This window comes from Typopeltis vanoorti, chromosome 5 (assembly GCF_054136105.1).
Source record: "Typopeltis vanoorti isolate ZY-2024b chromosome 5, IOZ_Tvanoo_1.0, whole genome shotgun sequence".
Lineage (NCBI taxonomy): Eukaryota > Metazoa > Arthropoda > Arachnida > Uropygi > Thelyphonidae > Typopeltis > Typopeltis vanoorti.
In genome coordinates, this window is record NC_143553.1 from 13,391,811 (window position 1) to 13,413,561 (window position 21,751).

General features: G+C 36.9%; 1 protein-coding gene across 1 annotated transcript in view; it reads right to left on the minus strand.

Moving 5' to 3' along the window:
• The window catches only part of fws (Conserved oligomeric Golgi complex subunit 5 four way stop), a 574,187-nt gene that overhangs the window by 515,662 nt on the left and 36,774 nt on the right, over positions 1-21,751 (minus strand). Inside the window, exons 2-3 of the mRNA XM_090393051.1 lie at positions 19,426-19,565; positions 7,989-8,101 (exon numbers count right to left, since the gene is read on the minus strand). Coding sequence (XP_090249177.1) covers positions 7,989-8,101; positions 19,426-19,565 — 253 coding nt within the window. The remainder of the gene's footprint in view (positions 1-7,988; positions 8,102-19,425; positions 19,566-21,751) is intronic.

Here is a 21,751-nt window from a genome sequence, read left to right on the forward strand (position 1 = left end):
ATTTGTTGCTCTTTCAATAAATCATTTACTTTGTTAATGTGTTTTTAATCCCTAATAATAACTGTGTATTGATCTCAGTATTTCAACAGAAAAATAATTTTATACATTTTTTTTAAAAACACACTGGCATTAAGTTACCAAGATTTAACTGTAACCCTATAAGCCATTTGAAATGTTAATTTCAAATATAATGATTTTGTGATGTTAATAAAAAAAAAATCACTAAGTACTTTATTTATTATTATTATTATTGTTCCGGGAAACTCCAAGGAGTCGACAGACTCATCAAGGGAGGCCCTAACATCATGTCAAGAACAACTATTCAACATTCACACAGTATCTATCATACCTTGCCTTGAACTCATTCACGGTCGTAGCATCCACAACAGACTCTGGAAACTTATTCCACTCATTTACCACTCTCCAAGTAAAGAACCTAGCTCTAACACCCTTGTCAACCACGCTCTTGCCCAGCTTCCATGCATGGCCCCTAGTCCTCCCACCACCAGTCATATTTTCAAAAATATCTTCTGGATCAATCTTATAAAAACCCTTCAGTAATTTGAATGTCTCAATCATATCACCCCTCCTTCGCCTATCGTCCAATTTCTGCAACCCACAAATCTTCAACCTATTCTCATAAGGTTCATTCCACAGACCTGCTATCATCTTGGTCACTCGTCTCTGGACCCTCTCCACTTCCTCCCCATCACGAAGAAACCCTGGTGCCCATAGCTGGGCACAGAAGTCCAGATGGGGTCTTATCAAGGCTCGATACAGAGGAACAACAACTTGTTCATCTCTGCATGTTAAAGTATTTTTCAGAAGCCAAGTGATTTGGTGAGCTGTTTTAGTCACTTTTGCAATGTGCCCCCTAAACTTCAACTCCCTATCCACCAACACTCCCAAATCCCTGGCCTCATCAATCTCCTGGAGTATGGTTCCACCAATGCGATATACTGCTGCTATTCTTTTCACCCCAAAGCGCATAACCTTACACTTTGCCACGTTAAATTGACATCCATTTTTCCTAGCCCAGTCCTCCAAACTATCCAAATCATCCTGTAAAATTTTGACATCCTGTGCACTCACAATTGCTCTACCCAACTTTGCATCATCAGCAAACAAGTGAACACTTCCTCTCAGATCCTTTCCAATATCATTGATGAACAAATTGAAAAGCAGTGGTCCAAGAACAGAGCCCTGTGGCACTCCACTAGTCACAAGACGTCTTTTAGACTCCACTCCTGAATAAACCACTCTTTGATATCTCTCCTTCAACCACCCTCTTATCCATCTCACCAACCCTATATCTATACCCATCTGCTCCAGTTTACTGATTAGGGTTCCATGTGGTATCCTATCAAAGGCCTTGGCAAGGTCCAGTAGTATCACTGTAAACCCATTACCCCTATCCAGTTCAGCCGTCACTGTGTTATAAAACGTGAGCAAGTTACTGAGGCATGATCTACCCTTCACAAAACCATGTTGTCCCCCATACAATATCCCATTTTCATCTATCCAATCCTGTATTCTTTTCTTGACTAATTTCTCTAAGACCTTGACAATGATTCCTGATATGCTAAACGGTCGGTAATTTACAACAGCAGTCTTGGAACCACCTTTATGCAGTGGATCTATTTTCCCCTCTTTCCACCCACTTGGGACTAACCCAGACGCGAGACTCAAATTAAACAAAATGGACAATTCTTTAGCTGCTTCTCGTACAACACGAGCTGGTATACCATCCAATCCAACAGATGTATTGACATTAAGGTTATGCAATAGACTACTCACCTATACTTCATTAACCACAATTCCCGTATAATCTACTGGTTTATTCGTTTCTGCAATGTCACCACCTGGATGATATATTCTTGCAAAGTGTTCACTCAGTAATTCAACTATATCAACTGATACGGTTACCTCCCTACCATCGGCATTCTTTAAAATCATTCTCCAATATACATTTTTTCTTTTACTTGCAGCATATCGAAAAAACTGTTTGGGATTCTCTTTAGCCTGCATGGCTAATATTCTTTCATAATCCATTTTTGCTTTTCTTACCACACTCGTTACCCTTCTTGCCTGCGCTTTATGCCGTTCTTGTGCCTGCCGGTCATCTTTCTCCTTAAATTCCCTCCATAGTTGTTTCTTTTTTTGCAACTCAAGCTTAATGGTGTTATTCATCCATTTAACCCCTACTTGATTTATTATTCGGACTCTAGGTATACAGTCAGCCATTGCTTCATGCAAGCACTTCTTAACTACCTCCCATGCACTATCAACTTCTAGTCCTTGCAGTTGTACATGCCATGGCACTGAACCAATCAAACTCCTAAGCTTGTCATACTTTCCAGCCCGATAATTCCACATGTACCCTGTCTTAATTGAAAATTCTACACCTTTAGCCACCTCCCAAGTTAAGACCCTATGATCACTCTCACCGATTGGTGGCAATGTGGTCATATTTGTTACAGCTAAATCCTCAGATGTAATTACTAGGTCAAGCACTCTCTGACCCCTAGTATTTTCCATTACATGCTGTCGCAGATAGTTATCCCTTAATAACCGCATAAAATCCAGTTCCTTCCTCCTGTGTGTCCTCTCCTCACTCCAATCAATGCGACCATAGTTGAAATCTCCCATAATAATCACCCTCCTTCCACTCATTTCTTCTATTTGCTTGTGCATACTGTCACCACCATCTTTTCCATCACCTGGTCTATAGCAGCACCCAATTGTATATTTAGTTCTGCTAGCCACAATCTCACACCATCATCATCATCATCATCATCATCAAATTCCTGCCATGTACCCTCAAGGGGTGTACAGGATATGACAGTACTACATGAAAAAATTACATCATTACTAACTTCCTATCTACAATTTTCCTCCAAATCAGTCTGTTACTTGTCAAGACTCCAACATTATCAGATCTTATATTTCTATCGTCTAAGGCACTTTGTACCGTATCAATCCACCTATATCTTGGTCTTCCTCTGGGTCGTTTTCCTGCCAACCTGGCAGAGAACACTTGTTTTGCTAATCTTTCCTCTCCCATTCTATTTAAGTGACCATACCATCTGAGATTAGCTCTGCTAACGCATTCCTGGATGCTGACAATGTCAAGTTCTTTCCTAATATCCTCATTTTTAATATGATATTGCCATTGATGCCATCTGTTCACGCCTCTAATCTTTCTCAGGACTCTCATATCTGCGGTCTCTAGTCTTTGGTCAAGTGTTTTACTTCTGACCCAGCTCTCAGATCCATAAGTTAAAATTGGTTTGAACACAGTCTTGTATACAGCTAATTTAGTGTTCCGACTAATTTCTTTCTTATTCCATATGAATTTATTCAATTGACTTCCCACCATACCAGCTTTGCTGATTCTGTTGTCTATTTCTATATTTAGTTTACCATCTTCAGTAAAAATTGTGCCTAAGTAGCTGAAATGTTTTACTTGTTCCACAGGTTCTCCATTCACAACACAGTTGACATTTTCAATGATTCTGCCTATTTTCATTGTCTTTGTCTTTTTATTGCTGACCTTCATACCATATCTATTACAACAGCTATTCAATTTAGTCAGAGAATCTTGCAGACTTGTAGCGGATTTATTTAGAAGTATAACATCATCCGCATAAAGCAAAGAGCTGACATTAACATCTCCAATTTTGATATCAGGTTTAATACCACATTCCTTCATAATGTGATCCATATAGATAATGAATAACAGAGGGGATAATGTACATCCTTGTCTCACACCAGATTTAATATTAAACCATCTTCCTGTACTTCCTTCAATTCTAACTGCTGACTCACAACTCAAATAAAGACTAAGTATTGCTTGATATAATGCCCCATTGACACCATATAACTGCAGCGTATTGAATAGCTTCTCTCTTGGCACCTTGTCATATGCCTTTTCCAAATCGACAAAACTTAAATACAGATCTTTGTTATATTCCCATGCTTTCTCGACTATTTGTCGTAAAGTGAAGATCTGATCCTGACAGCCTCTATTTGGCCTGAATCCAGCTTGTTCTTCACCAAGCTTTTCTTCCACAATTCTTCTCAACCGTTTCTCAAGTATACTTGCATAGATCTTGCCAGGAACACTCAGTAGGGAAATACCTCTGTAATTCTCACATTCAGTTTTATTTCCCTTTTTATATATAGGTACTATGAGAGCTCTACTCCAATCATCGGGAATTCGTCCCTCTGTCCAGGCTTTCTGAACTATGCAGTGCAGCCACTGTAAGACTCTTATACCACCATACTTCAGCATTTCTGGTCGAATATCATCTACTCCTGCTGCCTTTCCACATTTCAAGCCTTTGATGGCTTTTTCTACTTCAAGTATGGATATGTATTCCTGACTGCATGCCTGGTCAGTGTTTTTTATCACTGTGCTGTCATCACTGCTTGTTTCATTTAGCAGTTTTTCAAAGTAATTACTCCATATTTCAAGGATATCTTTTTCTCCTGTTTTCATGTCACCTTTATCATCTCTAATTCCTTTTACAGCACTCTTTCCTCCATTCCTAAGCTTCTTCAACAACCTCCAGAATATTTTGCCACCTTCTTGATATTTATTTTCTATATTCTTGCCAAAGTCCTCCCATGACTTTTGTTTAGCTAGTTTTACACACTGTTTAGCTTTCTTACATTTGTCTCTGTATTCTGTAAGAGTAAAAGCTGACTTATTTGCCAGGAACTTTTGATATGCTTTCTTCTTTTCCTTCACTACCTCTTTAACTTCCTGTGTCCACCAGGGAGTTCTGATTTTTTTATCCTTGCACACAACCTCACCACATGCCTCTCTGGCAGAATCAATCAATGTTTCCTTCAGAGTTTGCCACTGAATCTCCAAAGTTTGATTCCTGTTCTCAAACTCTTTCATTTTCTTTTCAATAATATTTCTGTATTTTAGTCTACAGTTCACATCTGAGAGCTGCTCAACTTTTATTCGCTTTAAAACTTTCTTACATGTTATTCTTTTCAATATGAAATTCAATTTTATCCTGCTCAAGACTAAATAGTGATCACTTCCAATTTCAAATCCTCTGTAAACTCTGGTGTCCTGCACCAGGGAGAAAACATCACTATCAACAATAACATAGTCAATGAGACTTTTCTTATTCCTAGCCTCTTCTCTCCATGTGAATTTGTGCACATTTTTATGTTGGAACATGGTGTTAGTAATAACCAGTCCATGTCCTGAGCAGAAATCCAACAGATATTTGCCATTATTATTAGCTTTGCTCTTTTCTCCAAATTTTGCCAAAATATTTTTTTATGTCTCACAATCATTTCCTACTCTGCTATTTAGATCCCCAACAAGGACCAACTTTTCCTTTTTCATTGTGTCAGTTGCTTTTTCTAAAGCCTCAAAAAATTCCTCCACTTCTACCTTAGTAGAACCTTCTGTGGGACCATAGGCACAAATAAGTCTCATTGTCCAGTTACCCATTCTCATATTTGCCCAAATTACTCTACTTGAGACTGACTGCCATTCAAGAAGATTAGCCTCATATTTTGTGTTGAATACTATGGCTACTCCTTCTTTTCCTTGATTGTCATTGCCTGAATATAACATTTTGTATTTATTGCTCAGAAAGATCTCACCAGTTTTTATCTTTTTTGTTTCAGTCACCCCTATTATGTCGATCTGGTACTTATCTAATTCCTCAGCTAGCTCCATTTCTTTGCCATTCAGGCTTCTTACGTTGATAGTACCGATCTTTAACTCTGGTGATGTTGAGTTGGGGTTTGTTTTCAGATTTGTTCCAGTAGCTGACTTTTCGCTGTTCACCCTGGTTCCCTGGCGAAAACAACGGGGGCCTTGTTTAACCGGCATGAAATTTTGTCATGTTGTACCATCATTTTTTATTTTGGTTTAACCAATAAGAATACAATTTGGTCGGCTAAATCCCAAATTGCCAGCCCATCCTCGTTCGTTCAGTATCAAAGTAGATACCCAACAGGGTGCACCACGAGAAGGTGAGGATTGGACATTAGGTCAGAAGCCCTGGTCGGTTCTCCGCATTCCTTTAAAGGCTATGTGGAGGTCTCCTCTCAGTTATACAGCTTTGACCCTTAAGCACCCCTCACACTCAAATCTCACACCAAATGGCCTCAAATGTGCTCTTTTCTCTATCCTGCAATTCAACTTCTATTCTCCTTGGCTGGAGCTCATCAGCTATCATCAACAATACTCCTCCCCCCATTTTATTCTCTCTGTCATTCCTGAACACACTATACCCATCACATTCAATCCCACTAGTTATATCATCTACAGTCAGCCATGTTTCACTAATACCTATAACCTGTGGTCTGGAAGTGCCAACCATGGCCAAAAACTCTTCCTTCTTGTTCCTAATACTCCTAGTATTAGTGTACATGAATTTAAGACCCCCCATTAGCCCCAACCCTACCTTGATGCCTTATATTAACTATCCCACTCAGATTTGTTGTCCTTATTTGCTCTGGCATATTATATTCATTCTTACATTCAACTGCCTCCATAAGGACTGTATCTCTACTCCCCCCCCTTAACAAATCTAGTTTCCCTGAATTTGCACATCCACTACATTCAGCAACACTTTCTCAAGTCTTCTTACACCGTAACCATTCAAATTCAAGCCATCCATCTTATATAGATCCTTTTGCCCATCAAACTCACTCCACACATCCACAAATTCCACACCACTCGTCATACATAACCCACGCATAAAGTCATTCGCAATTATAGCCCTCCTTTTAAACATTTCACTGTCATACCGTGGCAAAAGACTAATCATTCTAACTCTCTCACTCTTTTCTTTTGCTACCTCAAACAATTCATTCAGGTCTTCTATCATTTCCATTTTATCTCCTTTCAAATCATTCGTACCTGCCACAACAATCATTTCTTTCACCCTTTTCTTTTGCTCTCTAATAGACTCAGTTACGTCCTTTATGGTCGCACCAGGTTGGTACGATTTTGTCAAATCCTCTACTAACACACCTCGTACTAACGAGTCTCCATACAGCACTCTATCCTTCATTTTGTTCATGTTCACATTCATACGTCTATTTTTCCTGTCATACCTTTTATTATTGGTTGGTTCATTCAGTCTACTTTTGTTCATGCACTCTAGCTGCTGTTTTGCTCTTTCTATCGCACTATTCAACAACGCGATCTCACTCAATGCATCTATCTCATCTTTTTTGTTCTCTGAGAAACCATTTATACTATCATTCACACTTTCTACATTCACACTCTCACAATTTTCATGTACAACCTTGCCGTTTCTTGTCATATCCCTATTTCCTTCATTCTGAAGGTTGACAAAAATATCACACTCACGATCCGAAATACACTTCAATTCCTCATTCTCCCTACATTTTCTACACACATTCAATCGTTTATTATCATCTAACCACACTCCGACCGCACTCTGCAAAGCGTACATTTCACAGCTAGTACACTGACTCATTTCTTTTATGCTACCGTTCCTTGATAACGATGGCGAACCTTCATTACTGGCCGCCATTTTCCTTCGCACAGGTGCCATACTTATTTGCAACGTGCTTTGTCAAATTATACGTTATAATACACCAAAAATAGACTCACTAAAATATGCAAGGCAAACAAAACAAAACTACACAATATTAAGTATAACTGAAAATGATACTTATCTTATCTGGAGCTTGCACGAACACTACACATTACGAATTCATCTAGCAGTGACTTCCCGACATAGATTATGTTATAAAACACTTTAGTACACTAACCACGCTAATAAAGCTCCAATAATATACCAAAATTACACACTTAAGTCCATTAAATTGAATCCAAAACATCAATAAATCAACAAAAAACACAAATCTCTCAGGAGCTCTCCGATAGCACGTCCGTTCACCAGCTAGCCTCGACACCCTATAAAATTTATAAAAGTAAAAATTGTCACAAATAGCAATAAACTTATAAGACATACCTTTCTATAGTAGTTAACATTGTTTGAAGTCTGCTGTGTATAACTTGCAAAACACTTTCCAATGTCTGCATTCCTGTAGCTTGAGAAAGAAGATCTCCATAATTAGCAGCAACCTATAGTATACAGAAATCATTTGAATTACTCAAAATCTAGCTTTAATCATTATTTTTAAAATGGCATATGCTTCTATATAACTCTGATTTTTTATTAGTTGGATTGAAGTGCTTGGATATGAGGCCAATGCACTCGACTGTGTACACTGCTTGGAAAGAAGTAAACACACACCATATTGTGAGGAACAAACAGCCATCGCACCCACCTTAATAAGATGTAGGACTTCCTTGTGATGCAATGAATACAGCAATCATAATCATACAGAACATACTTCCCACAACTGTATGATAGTGATCAATGGGAATTTTGGGCCATTCTTCCTGTAGGTCCACGCAGTTACAGCAGCAGCCTTATAACACAGTTTTCAGTTCCGTAGAAACTCCACGAAGTATGAAACATTGCACTGTCCAGCATGTTCAGATACCTCTCAAAGTTCAATGTTCATGGCATCACAAACAGAGATCTGAGGCAAAACCAGGATCATACCATCACACTGCCTCCTGCAAATTTAATAGGTTTAATGGGGTTATGCACTCTGGTAAGAGACATTCACCAGGCATCCACCACACCCACACCAATCTGCTCGGTAGCGGGTGTAGCATGATCCATTGCTCCATAACACAGATTTCCAAGCTTCCATGTCCCACTGTGCATGCTCTTTTGTACCACTGAAGACGACCATGCATGTTCTTTTGGGTAATGTGGGACTGCATATTGTGGTCCTACTGGAAATCCATGTTGTGTGCCCTGGTTGTAAATGTTTTTGTGCAGATTTGTGTTCCAGTCAATGCCTGGAACTCCACATTCAATATACCAGCCAAAGAATGGTAGTTTTTACATGTTATCCTTCGCAACACCCTATAGTCACATTTGATGAGTGTGGTGAGTCGTCCACTGCAGGTCATATTTGCAGACTCCTGCACTTCCATCTCAGTATGGTATCACTGAATGTTGACCTGAGCTGGCCCAATTTGTCAACAATTTGCCTAACACACACACAGGCCTGCCACATAGCCTCCTATCACAATGCATTTTTCAAACTCCATCAGTTCCCTTCTCACAGCCATATCACATCACCCTGACACAGTTTCACTCATTGGGATCATCATATTCCTCCAATTTATACTCTCTACACACGTGACAAGTTAACTGGTGCAATGTGCCTTGTTCATGAAAGGGGGGGGGGGTCCACTGACTTCTTTCCAAGCAGTGTATGTGTTGTTCTAGATTTTTTTTTTTTTTTTTTTTTTAATGTTAACCCATGTAAACTCATCTATGTAGACTGACACCACTTTCTCAAGCTGGCTCAGGTCTTCAAATAAGCAGGATGGTATCTTATACCTAAAAAATGAAATTGAACTGCTGCCAAAAGATATTCAGAAATACCTCAGTATCTCTTCCAGATTCATTGGTGGAATCAAGGAAAATAACTTCAGAAAATCAAAGCTTCAACAATAAGCAACCAAAGAGATCAGATTGATTTACAGAATTTGGAAATAGTAGAGACAGTAAATGAATGTTATGAAATCAGATAAAGAAAAGTGGAGAAAATCAGAAAAAGAGAAATTTCAATATTTGTCATTCTCTGGCATTTATAGAGAGCTGCCACAAGGATAGAAATTGTGTACAAATGCAGTCAACCTTATGGCAGAAGAGAGAGTGTAATACGGATGGTTAAGATGCACTGTTGTTGTAACTGTTGCATGGGGTCCAGTCAAAAACAGGAAATTGAGTATGAATGCTTGTACACATGGTGTATATCATCAAAGTTTGAATTTAATTAGAAAACACTGAAAAGTGGATATGCACTTTTGTAATGTTTTGTGTTTCATTATTTTTGTTAGTAACAAATTTTGAAAGAAGTTTATTTGTTTGCTAACTGGCCCCTGGAAAACATGACTCTCCACATCAAATATTTAATATGGCTGGTACAACCCAAGATTTTTTTTTTTTACAAGAAATGCTCAATAGTATGCAACTTTTTTTTTTTTTTTTAGTATTGACATTTCATTCTTTATTAGCTTTGATGAATGAAACTTCGTACTGGGCACCACCTTTAACTTTTTTTTTAAATCTACTTCTACCTGCTTTTTTTTTTCTCATTCAGATGATTCTAATGCATCATCACCTATTGAGAAAGCCAATCTTCTGACTTCTTTTTTAACTTTCATCTAATTCTTGCATTACATTCCAAACAAAATGAATGTGCCCTTTAATATTTCATCATATGAACATCAGGAAATATGTTTCATATGGATTTTTCCTGGGGGTGTTCAAGACATTTCTCCAATTATTCCAAAAGTCTGTGCTCTACATATGACTTCTGCTATTGCACCCTATTTTTCTACAAAGATTTATCCTATTACTTAAAAATGCGCAGCTATTCGAGCTACTTCAAAGACGAGCAACAAGTATTTATCCTCCAATAACTCCTGCCATTACTATAATATCAATATCATTTCCTAACGATAAGTAACCAAACTTTACATATCTAGAGACTGATATTTTTCATTATAACATCTGTGTCCATCATGTTACCCCAAAATAACAGAAATTAATTTTCAAATTCTAGTCTCCTTCAAAGTACTCTACATGTGAATCAATGCACTTGTCCCAACATTTTTTCCACTGCTGGAAACAATTCTGGAACTGTTCAACTGGAATACTGTTTATGGCCTCCAGAGACTTTTCTTTCACTTCACCCACAGCAATGAATTTCTGTCCTTTCATTCTTTATCCTTGGGAATAAAAAAAAAAAGGTCACATGGAAAGAGATCGGGCAAGTGGTGAGGATGGGGAACAACCAGCACGTTGATTTTCATTAAGTAGAACTGTTGGACAGACAAGACCCCGTGGGCTGGAACACTGCCATGGTGCAGCAACCAATCTCTTCTACTCCACATTCCTAGTGTTTTCGTCACACACTATCACACAGTCTTCTGAAAACGTTGAGATAAAAATGTTGGTTCACTGTTCAGGAGGAACAAATTCTTTGTGTACAATTCCATTCACATCAAATAAACAAATCAGTACTGTCTTGACATTTGATCAAACTTGACGTGCCTTCTTAGGTCTCAGCGAATATGTATGTTTCCATTGGTTTGATGCTTGTTTTGTTTCTAGATCATAACCATAGCACCAAGACTCATCCCTGTCAACTCTTGAAAGAAAGTTCTGGTCATTAAGAACCTGATCCTCAAATAGCAGCAAACATTCACACAATATTTTTTTTTTATCCTCTGTAAACAAACAGGGCACAGATTTAACAGACACACGTTTCATTTGCAAATCTTCTGTTAAAATTTGGTGGCATGAACTTTTCATGACAAATGCTTCTCTTCAGAAACTTTTGCAATGGGCTTTTGACAATCTTCATTGATTGCTTGGCAAACCTTTTTGATGTTTTTTCATCATTTCTGCTTGTTGAAGGTCAGCCAGTCGTGGTTGGTCTTCAACTGACATATCCCCATTTTTGAAAAGGGGGAAAACCACTCAGAGAACTGCATTTTACCTAAAGTGTCATCCTTAAAGGCTTGCCAAAGCATAACAATAGTTTCAGCTGCAGTTTTGCCCAAAAGAAAATAAAATTTCATGCAAACTCTGTTCTTTATGGTCAGTCATCACAAAATTGCAAAAATTGCTTGTAAGCACTAACAAAAACACAGCCAGAATAATGAACCAGTTCACACAGGATGATGCAACTTGCCATATTAGCACGGGAAACTGCACACTCACAATGCCTAGCGGTATCGTCTGTGACTAGAAAATACGCGTGTGCCAAGTTCAGATTCCAGTTATTTTTGGGTATCCCCCTCGTGTATACACACACACACACACACACATCAGTAAACTGGAATAGATCCAAAATTATTTACAAATACTAATGAACTTGAAAGAAAAATCTTAGAATCAACAGAAATTGCACCAAATCATGTTCCCTTTAATGCCAACCTCAGCCACAACCTGTCTGACTATTACGCCTGTGCTATTCGGCTATGGCAGTCTTGAGAACACATCCACATGCATGAGAATAACACATGGTAGTCCGCAAATTCGTTCTAATGTGAGCAATCCATTAATAATTTAGAACTTTGGTGATGAACCAAAGTAAAGATTTTTCTATATCTTCTTTTTCCTTCTAAGTATTATGCACCAAATAAAGTCTTCTAGAAAGAAGAAACTAATAGTGCCTTTAAAAATAAATTAGTTATATTCTATTTTAACATTCAGCTATATAGTCATATAAGTGATTTTCCTTAAAGTATATACAAATACACAAACATACATGTATGTATATACATCATGTATGCATATGTTCTTTGTTGTGGTTATATCAGTTGCTTTAATATAATTTTTGTTCTAGGTGTTTATCAGAACTTTCCAGACTCCCCCATCATATATATATATATGATGGGGCTCTTACGTCTATATCTATGTTTTGGTTGGTAATTGTTGATTTTATTTTGTTGAAGGCTATCCAAGCAGCTCTTTTTCTCCTTGTTATTTCATTTGATATATCATTATTCATTTTTATGGACTGGCTGAGGTAGATGTATTCTTCAACTTTTTCGATGGTTTGAGATTCTAGAGTGATTGTATGATCTTTACAGTATTTGTTTTTCATCCATCTTGTTTTCTCAGGGTGTATTTCCAATCCAATTTTTTGGCAGTTTTGGCTTATGTTATTCAGCACTGATTCTAGGAGTTTGGGTGAGTGAGATATTAATACCACATCATCGGCGAATAATAGGATTATATATATATATATATATATATATATATATAAAATGATAAAATATTCGAATATTCTGATTATAAGGTTGTCTTTATACGTTATTCAATCATTCAGTCACCATCTAAAAAAGCACAAAAAAGAAAACAATCCATGATGTACTACAGTGTTGTTTATCCCTAGAGTACTGCTTATAAGAACATTATGGTGATTGCCATGTATCCATCCTTGATAATTTTCACAAAAATAAAATAAAATAATTTTTTAGCCCAAAACCACAGAAATGACTGCATGGCTGCATATGCTGTTGAATATAATTATATTCCCTCAAACAGAAAAAGTAAAAGTCAGCTTTCAAACAAATGACATAAAAATTAAGAATAGCAGAAGTTATAATGATAAAAACACAATGCAACACCGTCAATGTCCATTTCCCTACATTATCTTTGAGATTTGACAGCTCCATTACATAAATACAGATACAAAATTTTCCACCAATCAAAACATATTACTGATACAGGATATATATCAGTGGCATCATATGCCCATTAAAGTTGGATGTGCTGTCGCGTGGTTTATGCAACCCACGTTACAAAATTCACATCAATTTGACTGTATGATTGCATTTTTATCTATCTATGAAAGTTTTAAGAGTGCATAGCACATCATGCTCATCTTAATTGGTCCAATGCAAATTAATTGTAGGATAACTGTTAATACTTTAATGTATCAATTAATATAATTTTAAATATGGAAAGCATAACTGCCAGTCTGGTTGGTCGAGTGGTTAGCATATCCACTCTCCAGCCAAAAGGCTACGGGTTCGAATTCTGCAGTGGGCATGGACATTTGTGATTGTCTGTGAAAAATACTAGTAGGGGTGGTGAGCGGTAGATGGTGTTGGCATAGCTGGTGGATTGAGTGGTGGAGATGAAGAGCTGTAGAGTAAATGCCCTCCCTCGATGAGTCTTTGGACTCCCTGGAGGTGTCAATAATAATAATAAAGGTCAAATGAACAATAACTATCCTTCACGTGTACTATTTATGTGATTAGCACAAAAGGTTTACACTTCATGGTGAGATTATATTATAATTTTTTATTAATTTTTAATTTTATTAATTAGATTGGCAAATTCCAAAGTAAGACATGGATAATTTGAATTTTGATATGATTTTTAAATGCAGCCATATAATACGCACAGAAATTAGGAAAAGTAATCAGTTGGGAAATTACAATTTTTTTGGATTGAATCAAAGAAAGGCTGAAATAACTTGTTTTACTTATTTATACACAAGTTCCAACCTCCTTCCACTATAATCAAATCGCACAATTCGCAATAGCCCTGACAGAAACCAGGACATTCAGTAGATCGTCAGCGCTGTTTCCCATTGTAAATATGGGCAAAAAAGTTAAAAATTATTTATAGAAAATCACTTGTCTATATTAGTGTTCTAACACGTCAGGTCACACTTCACGCATGTAAAACAGATGAAACTCAGAAAACAAAAACAGCAATTCATGACAAATGACAATGTTCAATTGAATTGGTTGATACAATAACAAATCACAGTCATTGATTTCTAGGTGTTATTGTGTCAGCGCTCACCCTATCTTGTCTTCAGAGCAGTTTAAAACTAGAATGCTAAGAATGTGAGCCACTGCACCATCTGTACAAAGGGCTCAAAGGGGTGTGTATTCAAGAACCACACACCTGGGTTATTAATGCGAACATGATGCAATGTTTATGTGCTGAAAGGTGTCCTCTTCATGAAGCATTAGTATATTGTGTTTAATTTCAGTAATCATGAAGCCAGGAAACAATTAGGAGAGTCTTTAATGAGAATAAATGAAAAAATATAATATCAGTGATATTGCTATTACATGGATGTATACCACACATCTAGCACACTGAATGTTTGCCCATAATGCGCGCGTGTGTGTGTGTGTGTGTGTGTGTGTGTGTGTGTGTGTGTGTGTGTGTGTGTGTGTTTAATTTTAGATTGGATAGTACTAATAGAATAATTGGATAGCAATATCACTATCACAACATAAATATTCAGAGTGTGCTAGGCATGCGGATGTGTACTGCACGTCTAGCACACCCTGAATATTTGCCCCTGATGTATGTATGTGTGTGTGCGTGCATAGAGAGAGAGAGAGAGAACAACCTTTCATATTATGAAGACAGTTACTTTACTCCATAAACTGATTAGTTTGCTCTTATTGCATCTTTAATCATATATGTTTATTGTATATTTCAAGTTCTCAGGTCTTTTAAATTTGTCTTTTTTATCCTTCAAACTTTTCGGATTTCTTAGGCTTTTAAAGCACCTTTTTAATTTGATCCACTTTTATTTCATTTTTTCAGTGTTTATCCTTGCTTTTAACTTATATTATACTTATTCACTATTGATCGACTTAATTTCATCATCACCTTTTATATCAATTTTGATAAATCTCAATCTCTAGGAAACTAGAAATTTTATTAAAAATTTTACTACTAATTGTACTACTGATTTATGACAGCATTCATTAATGCCTTTTAATACTTAAATTTCAAAAAAGTTGTAGTCAAGACATATTTTATATTTTAAGGTGCTTCATCTTTATAATCTTTCATACTCATCAAGCATCTATTCTATAATATGGAAAGAAACGTATATTCAACAATTCCAAATAAGGCAGGACATGAAATTTTTCCACCTATCAAGCCATCATCCTATTACTCTCATCTGAATTCTACTGAAAATAATAGGGAAAGTCAACAGTTAAATGTCACCACCTAAAGGACATCAAATATGGAAAAGTTAGGGGTTTCATACAGTAGGAAAATTTGTTATTTTTGATCATATACAGAGTCTGTCAAAAAAAAAAAAAAAATGTATACACACTTCTGCAAAAGAAAAACCTGTATAAAAATTGTAATACTAAATTTATAGACATCAAGGGATGAATACAATTACCTTTGACTTCTACAATTACACAAGGTGCTCAAAGTGGTTACCATTAGCATCCAGACACTTATTATTACAGCAAACTATTGCTTGGGCAACATTGGCCAAAGTGTCCAATTACTGCACATGTCATTTCAATTTCTTTCTGAAGGGCCACCAAGTGTAGCTGGTTTTCTATGATACACTACATCCTTTAGAGTCCCCCATAGGTAAAAGTCCAAGGGTGTTAAATCAGGAGAATGTGGAGGAAACTCAACTGAACCTCTTCGTCCTATCCATTGTCCCTGCAAACTCTCATCGAGGTAAGCTCTCACGTCTTGGTGGTAGAGTGGTAGTGCACCATCTTGTTGGAAGAGAAATTTATCATTCCCATAAAGTGCATGAATGGCAGGTAAAATGGATGTGTAGCATGTCTAGGTACACTTGACCAGTAACAGTACCTTCAAAGAAGAATGGTCCTATTAAATACCCCTAGATGACAATCCACACCAGACATTGAGCCCTGGTAAACTGACTGCGTTAGCGATATGAATGCCTGGATTTTCTGAAGCCCAGTAAATACAATTATGCTGATTCACTGTTCCATTAAGTTTAAATTGTGCTCCATCAGACCAAACCATCTTTCTCACAAACTCTTCATCTACCACATGTTGAAACCACTCACAATACTACATTCTTCGATCAGGACCGTTTTCATTCATTGCATGTAATAATCTTGAGATGTAAACTTTCCATTTAGCTGCTTTAAGAATGCGCATATGCTTGCACTGCTAAGTCCTGTCTCACATGCACATTGTGTGGTAGACTTCTGTGGTGAGCGTGTAAACTGTTTCAACACCAAAGCCGAGGAAGCAGAACTGGTTGCTGTGTGACAGTCCTGTCTCACATGCACATTGTGTGGTAAACGTCTGTGGTGAGTATGTAAACTGTTTCAACACCATAGCCAAGGAAGCAGGACTGGTTGCTGTGCGAAGCTTCCCAGATCTTCCTTGTGCATATCACACATGGTACCATGGGTCTCGAACTTATTACGAATACATGCAATTGTCAGTCTTGTTGCAGGTTGTTTGCAAACTCACGCCTCCATTGTCAAACTTCACCAACATTCTCAAATTTGAAATACCACTTTAAAATGGTATTGCATTCCAAAAATGACAATCATACCTCAGTCATTTTGGTTGATGTCCTACCAATCATGTGTTGATTCTAGTATTCATGTGAGTAACGACATCTTTTGAGAGAATATCATACTACACATTGCTACCATAACTCAATCCAACTTCGAAAAAAATCCATAGATGACATCTGTTAAAGTGTGTATACATTTCATGACAGGCTCTGTACTTACTCCAAACATTTCCAGGGAATTCAAATTGGGTATGTCTACTATCTGCCCTTTACAACCAAATTGCTAATTTCCATTCTGGCTGTTCGTTGTCACAGCTTCCTCTCTTCAGATATTCACAGCAATGGTGGAATAACCTACGACCTTGCACTTTTGGCTACATTTTTTTTTTTCCAATTCATGAATGACCTCTTCTATCTATCCCAATGGCTTTAACAGGCCTTTAAGGCCCACAACCTTCCAAGCATGCTTGGATTTCGTAACCGAAATACGAGAATAGAATGGTCACTCCTATGCCTCAAGGCATTCTTGGCTGTATCCGTGTGTGTTCACGGGGCCGGTTTGCCTGCTTGCGGGATGAAAAACACCAGATAAACTGGCGGAAAAAACCCTACTGAATGAATGACCTCTTACTAATCTCAAATCCTATCCATAGTTTTGCTGATGACAGCACACTCCATTCCTATTTTTATTTGCAAACCCTGCAGTCCTCAAATATCCCCAGCAACAAGATCTTCATAATCAATTAATTAAGCCCAGATCTCAAAGGTATATTTCAGTAGGATAAAGGCAATCTTATCAACATATACCAAAATTTAGTTCCCATCTATTTCATACAAGAAAGATCATCCTTAACATCCTTCCCTTTTGATAACACAGCAAGTTCTCAATGAACAACTGGCTCTCCTTCCACGATTGGGGCGAACTTATACCCTGTAACCTTTCTTGGCAGCACATCACATCCATATCTTTTACAAAACCAAGTAATGTCTCTGCTCAAAACATTACTTCTGACCTGTGCAGCTCCTAACACTGTATAAATCCCAAATCTGCTTTTTATATTATTTTAAATTATTTTATATTGTTCTCATGTTTAGGGTACTGCACCAAATTCACCCTAAAAATACTTGATGCTAAGCAGAAGGCGGCCTATTTAACTGATAGAATAATAATAACTCCTTATATAATTGATGGAATTTAATGAAATTTGGAATTTAGGATCAGCTGTTGAAACCTGTCATCTCAAATGAGCCATTTTAATGGCATAGACAGAAGAAAATTATGTCTACAGGATATATGACAAAAACAGTGCTAGTTTACCTGTTCTGATAATGGTGAATATGAGAAAACTATTACGAAGCATATCTTTCAGAATTATCTGCAATCATTTCCTTTCTTGTCGTATTTTCCTATTATTGGACTGATTCTAGCTCTACTTCAGAAATCAGTTGAATAGTTTTTTGTTTTTAACTAAGAAACTTCTATTTGTCAGGCATTACTACCTCTCATTTAAACACCACTTAGATATTTTGAAAATTGGGAATTTCATCTTTTTTAAATTTAAAAAAAAATTATATCATTTATATTCTGGTGTTTCAATTTGTTTAACAGTTGCGAAGTTATAAAAACATCTAATATGTGTAATTAATCATTAATAAGCTTTTGTTGTGTAAAACGTTTATGTATCATTACCCATGATGACATAAGTCTTACGATGCACAAAACTTGTTGGGTTTTTTAATTGTTTATTTTTAATAAACTCTTTATATTATAATGTGGTCTCAATACTGAAAACTAAGTATATATTTTTTTTAATTGTACATATAAATCAGACTAATTATGTTTCACTAGGCAAATAATTTTCATTAGGATTATATTACTGATCACATGTTCCCATTTACAAATGCCAAATCTTGAGAATTTAACAAAATTGTAATTATTCGAAGCAAAACAAGAACAAATGTGCCTCCATAGGCTCAACTGGAAGAATGACAGAAGATCGTGCCCTTCGATTGGAAAAGACCTGGGTTCGATTCTTGTCATGACGAGGAGAATCCTTCAGCTTTATCAATTGAAGGCGAGTTAGCTGATCTCATACAGAGGTAGCAGGGTTTTTTTCTCCCGGAAACTCAGGTTTTTCATCCCAGTAAAGACAAATCGGCTTTCACGTTACTCACGTGAAAGCCAATATAGAATACACGCAATTTACAGACAAAAAGTACTGGTGATGGTGGTGGTAATTGGCAATAGATGGTAGTAGTGTCGTAGTATGAGAATTAAGTATTGGTGGAGAGGGCGAGATGTATTTAGCGAAGTAGAGTAGACTGACTTTCCGTGATGAGTTCTTGGACTCCCTGGAGGTGTTGCATAATAATAATAATAAAATTTTAAACTGCTGAGTTATTCTTTATTATCTACTTTATTTATAGCAAAACACATACAAGCTTCATAACGGTGAATAAAGAAATGAAAACAAGAAATTTCAATTTTTTTTTTTTTTTTGCACATACCTGGTGATGTAGTTCTTTATCCAAGAGAGCAATACCACTTAGCAGCTTTGAGAGGTGCTCTGTAATAGCCACTCCTTGAATAACAGCTGAAGTTGTACCCTTAGCATCATATTCATTATCCAAAAATTGACAGTACATGTCTGAAATGTAAAGTATTTACATTATTACAGATATTACTTGCTAGAGAATACCAAATTTCACCATTCAGTAACATACACTTGATGCATTTGGCACACAAGAAATTCTGAAAATCACTGACTCATCAGCTCCTTATCACTGAAGCTTCATTTTCTAGACTCCTATTTCCCAAACAATGAAGTCAAGTTATAATCAAGCTAAATAAACATCTTCCTTAGATGGAGAAACTTCCAACTAGATTTCAAGGTGACTTTCGTTGCTTGGCAAAATGTAACAGCACTGCTTATTGGAGGCGTGATACAACTGCTGCCATGTTTCGTCTCCAGATTGGAGTCCCTGGTTTTATTGCACACAGTGCAAGTAATGGTCTTGATGAGCATGCTCAACACACTTATCAATAAATTAGGGAGCCAGCAACTCCTGCATTTGAAGGCAGCAGTAAGAAAGTTTCATAGGTAGGCAAGCAAGATAGTATACAAAACTGAACCTAAGAGTAATTAATGCATCTGGAGAACTGCCGATCAAATGACACATAATCCTGCTGTTGCTTACTCTAAGGTTGTGCCAGGAGGGAGGAAAAGCACAATAGCATGCACTTACTGTCACAAAATAAAAATAAATAAATAAATAAAATAATAAAAACACAAGAAAAGTGAAAAAAACATCAAAAATATACATTTCATATTAAACTTGTTACTGTTCATTCAATTTAGTTAAATAAATAAAACTGGAGATTTGTACTAGATTTATTTAATTATTATTACACAAGAAACTCCATGAAGTTGCTAATGTAATGAAATTCCATGGAGACTCATCAGAGGAGGTCCTAAACATTAGGACAAGCAGTATCCAATATTCTCAACTCATTCACTGAATGTCACCCATACACTCTGGCAACCTATGTCACTCATTCACCTCTCAAAGCAAAAAAATTGTGGCCCTCACATCCTTGCTAACAACACTCTTGTTCTATTTCTGGGAATCACCCAGTCCTCCCATTACCAGGTATGTTCTGAAAATTTCCACTGTATCAATCCTAAAAACCTTTCAGCAATTTGTATGTCTCAATCATATCACTCTTTTCTGCCTATCAATTTCTTTAACCCAAAAATCTTCAACCCATCCTCATAAGGAACAGAGATCTGCCTCCATCTTGGTCAATTTCCTCTACATTCTCTCCACCTCTTACCCATTCTCAAGAAATCCAGATGCACAACAGTGAAGATGGGCCTTACCGAGGCCCTATAAAGTGGTATAATAACCTGCTTATATCTGCTTGTCAGGGTATTTCTCAGTAACAAGGTGATCTAATAAGCTGTTTTGGATACTTTTGCAACATTCCCCCTAAACTTCAACTCCCTATCTACTAACACACCCAAATCTCTGGCTTCATCAATTTCTTGGAATACAGTTTCATCAATATGTTATAGAGCTGGTAATCTTTCACACCAAAATGCATAATCTTACATTATGCCACATTAAACTGACATGCATTTTCTTCTTTCCCTATACTGCAGCTCTATAGTACCTCGCAGACCATTTCCTACATCACTAATACAAATTAAATAGTGGTGAGCTCAGAACAGAGCCCAGCAGTGCATCACTAGTCACAGTTTTTCAACTGGACTGTACTCTGAAATAAACTTCTATCTGCCATCAACAACCCTCTTATCCACTTCAAACTTTATATCCTTCCCCATGTGCTGGGATTTACTAATTAGAATTCCATGCAGTATCCTGGTAAAAACTTTGTAAAGTTCAGAAGTATCACCCATTGCCTTTATCCAACTCAGCTGTCACTGTATTATAAAAGATGAATAAGTTACTGCCACATGGCCTATCCTTCATAAAACCATGTTGGTTCCCCCATATAGTATCCCATTCCTGTCTATTTGTTCATGCATTTTTCCCATAACTTCTTGAAAACCTTGATCACTATGATGCTGATCAGTCAATAATATGCTACTTTATTCTGAGCTGCCTTTATGCAATAGAACCATTTGCTCTTCTTTCAACCTCCTTAGGACCAACCAACATCTCTGAAACTTAATATCAAAAGGCACTGCCAATACCCTAGCATATTTTCATAATATTTGTGCTGATTATACCATCTGATCATATGGCCATATTCACACCAAGGTTCTGTAATATCATATCACTCCAAGTTCATCTATCTATCTCCACATCA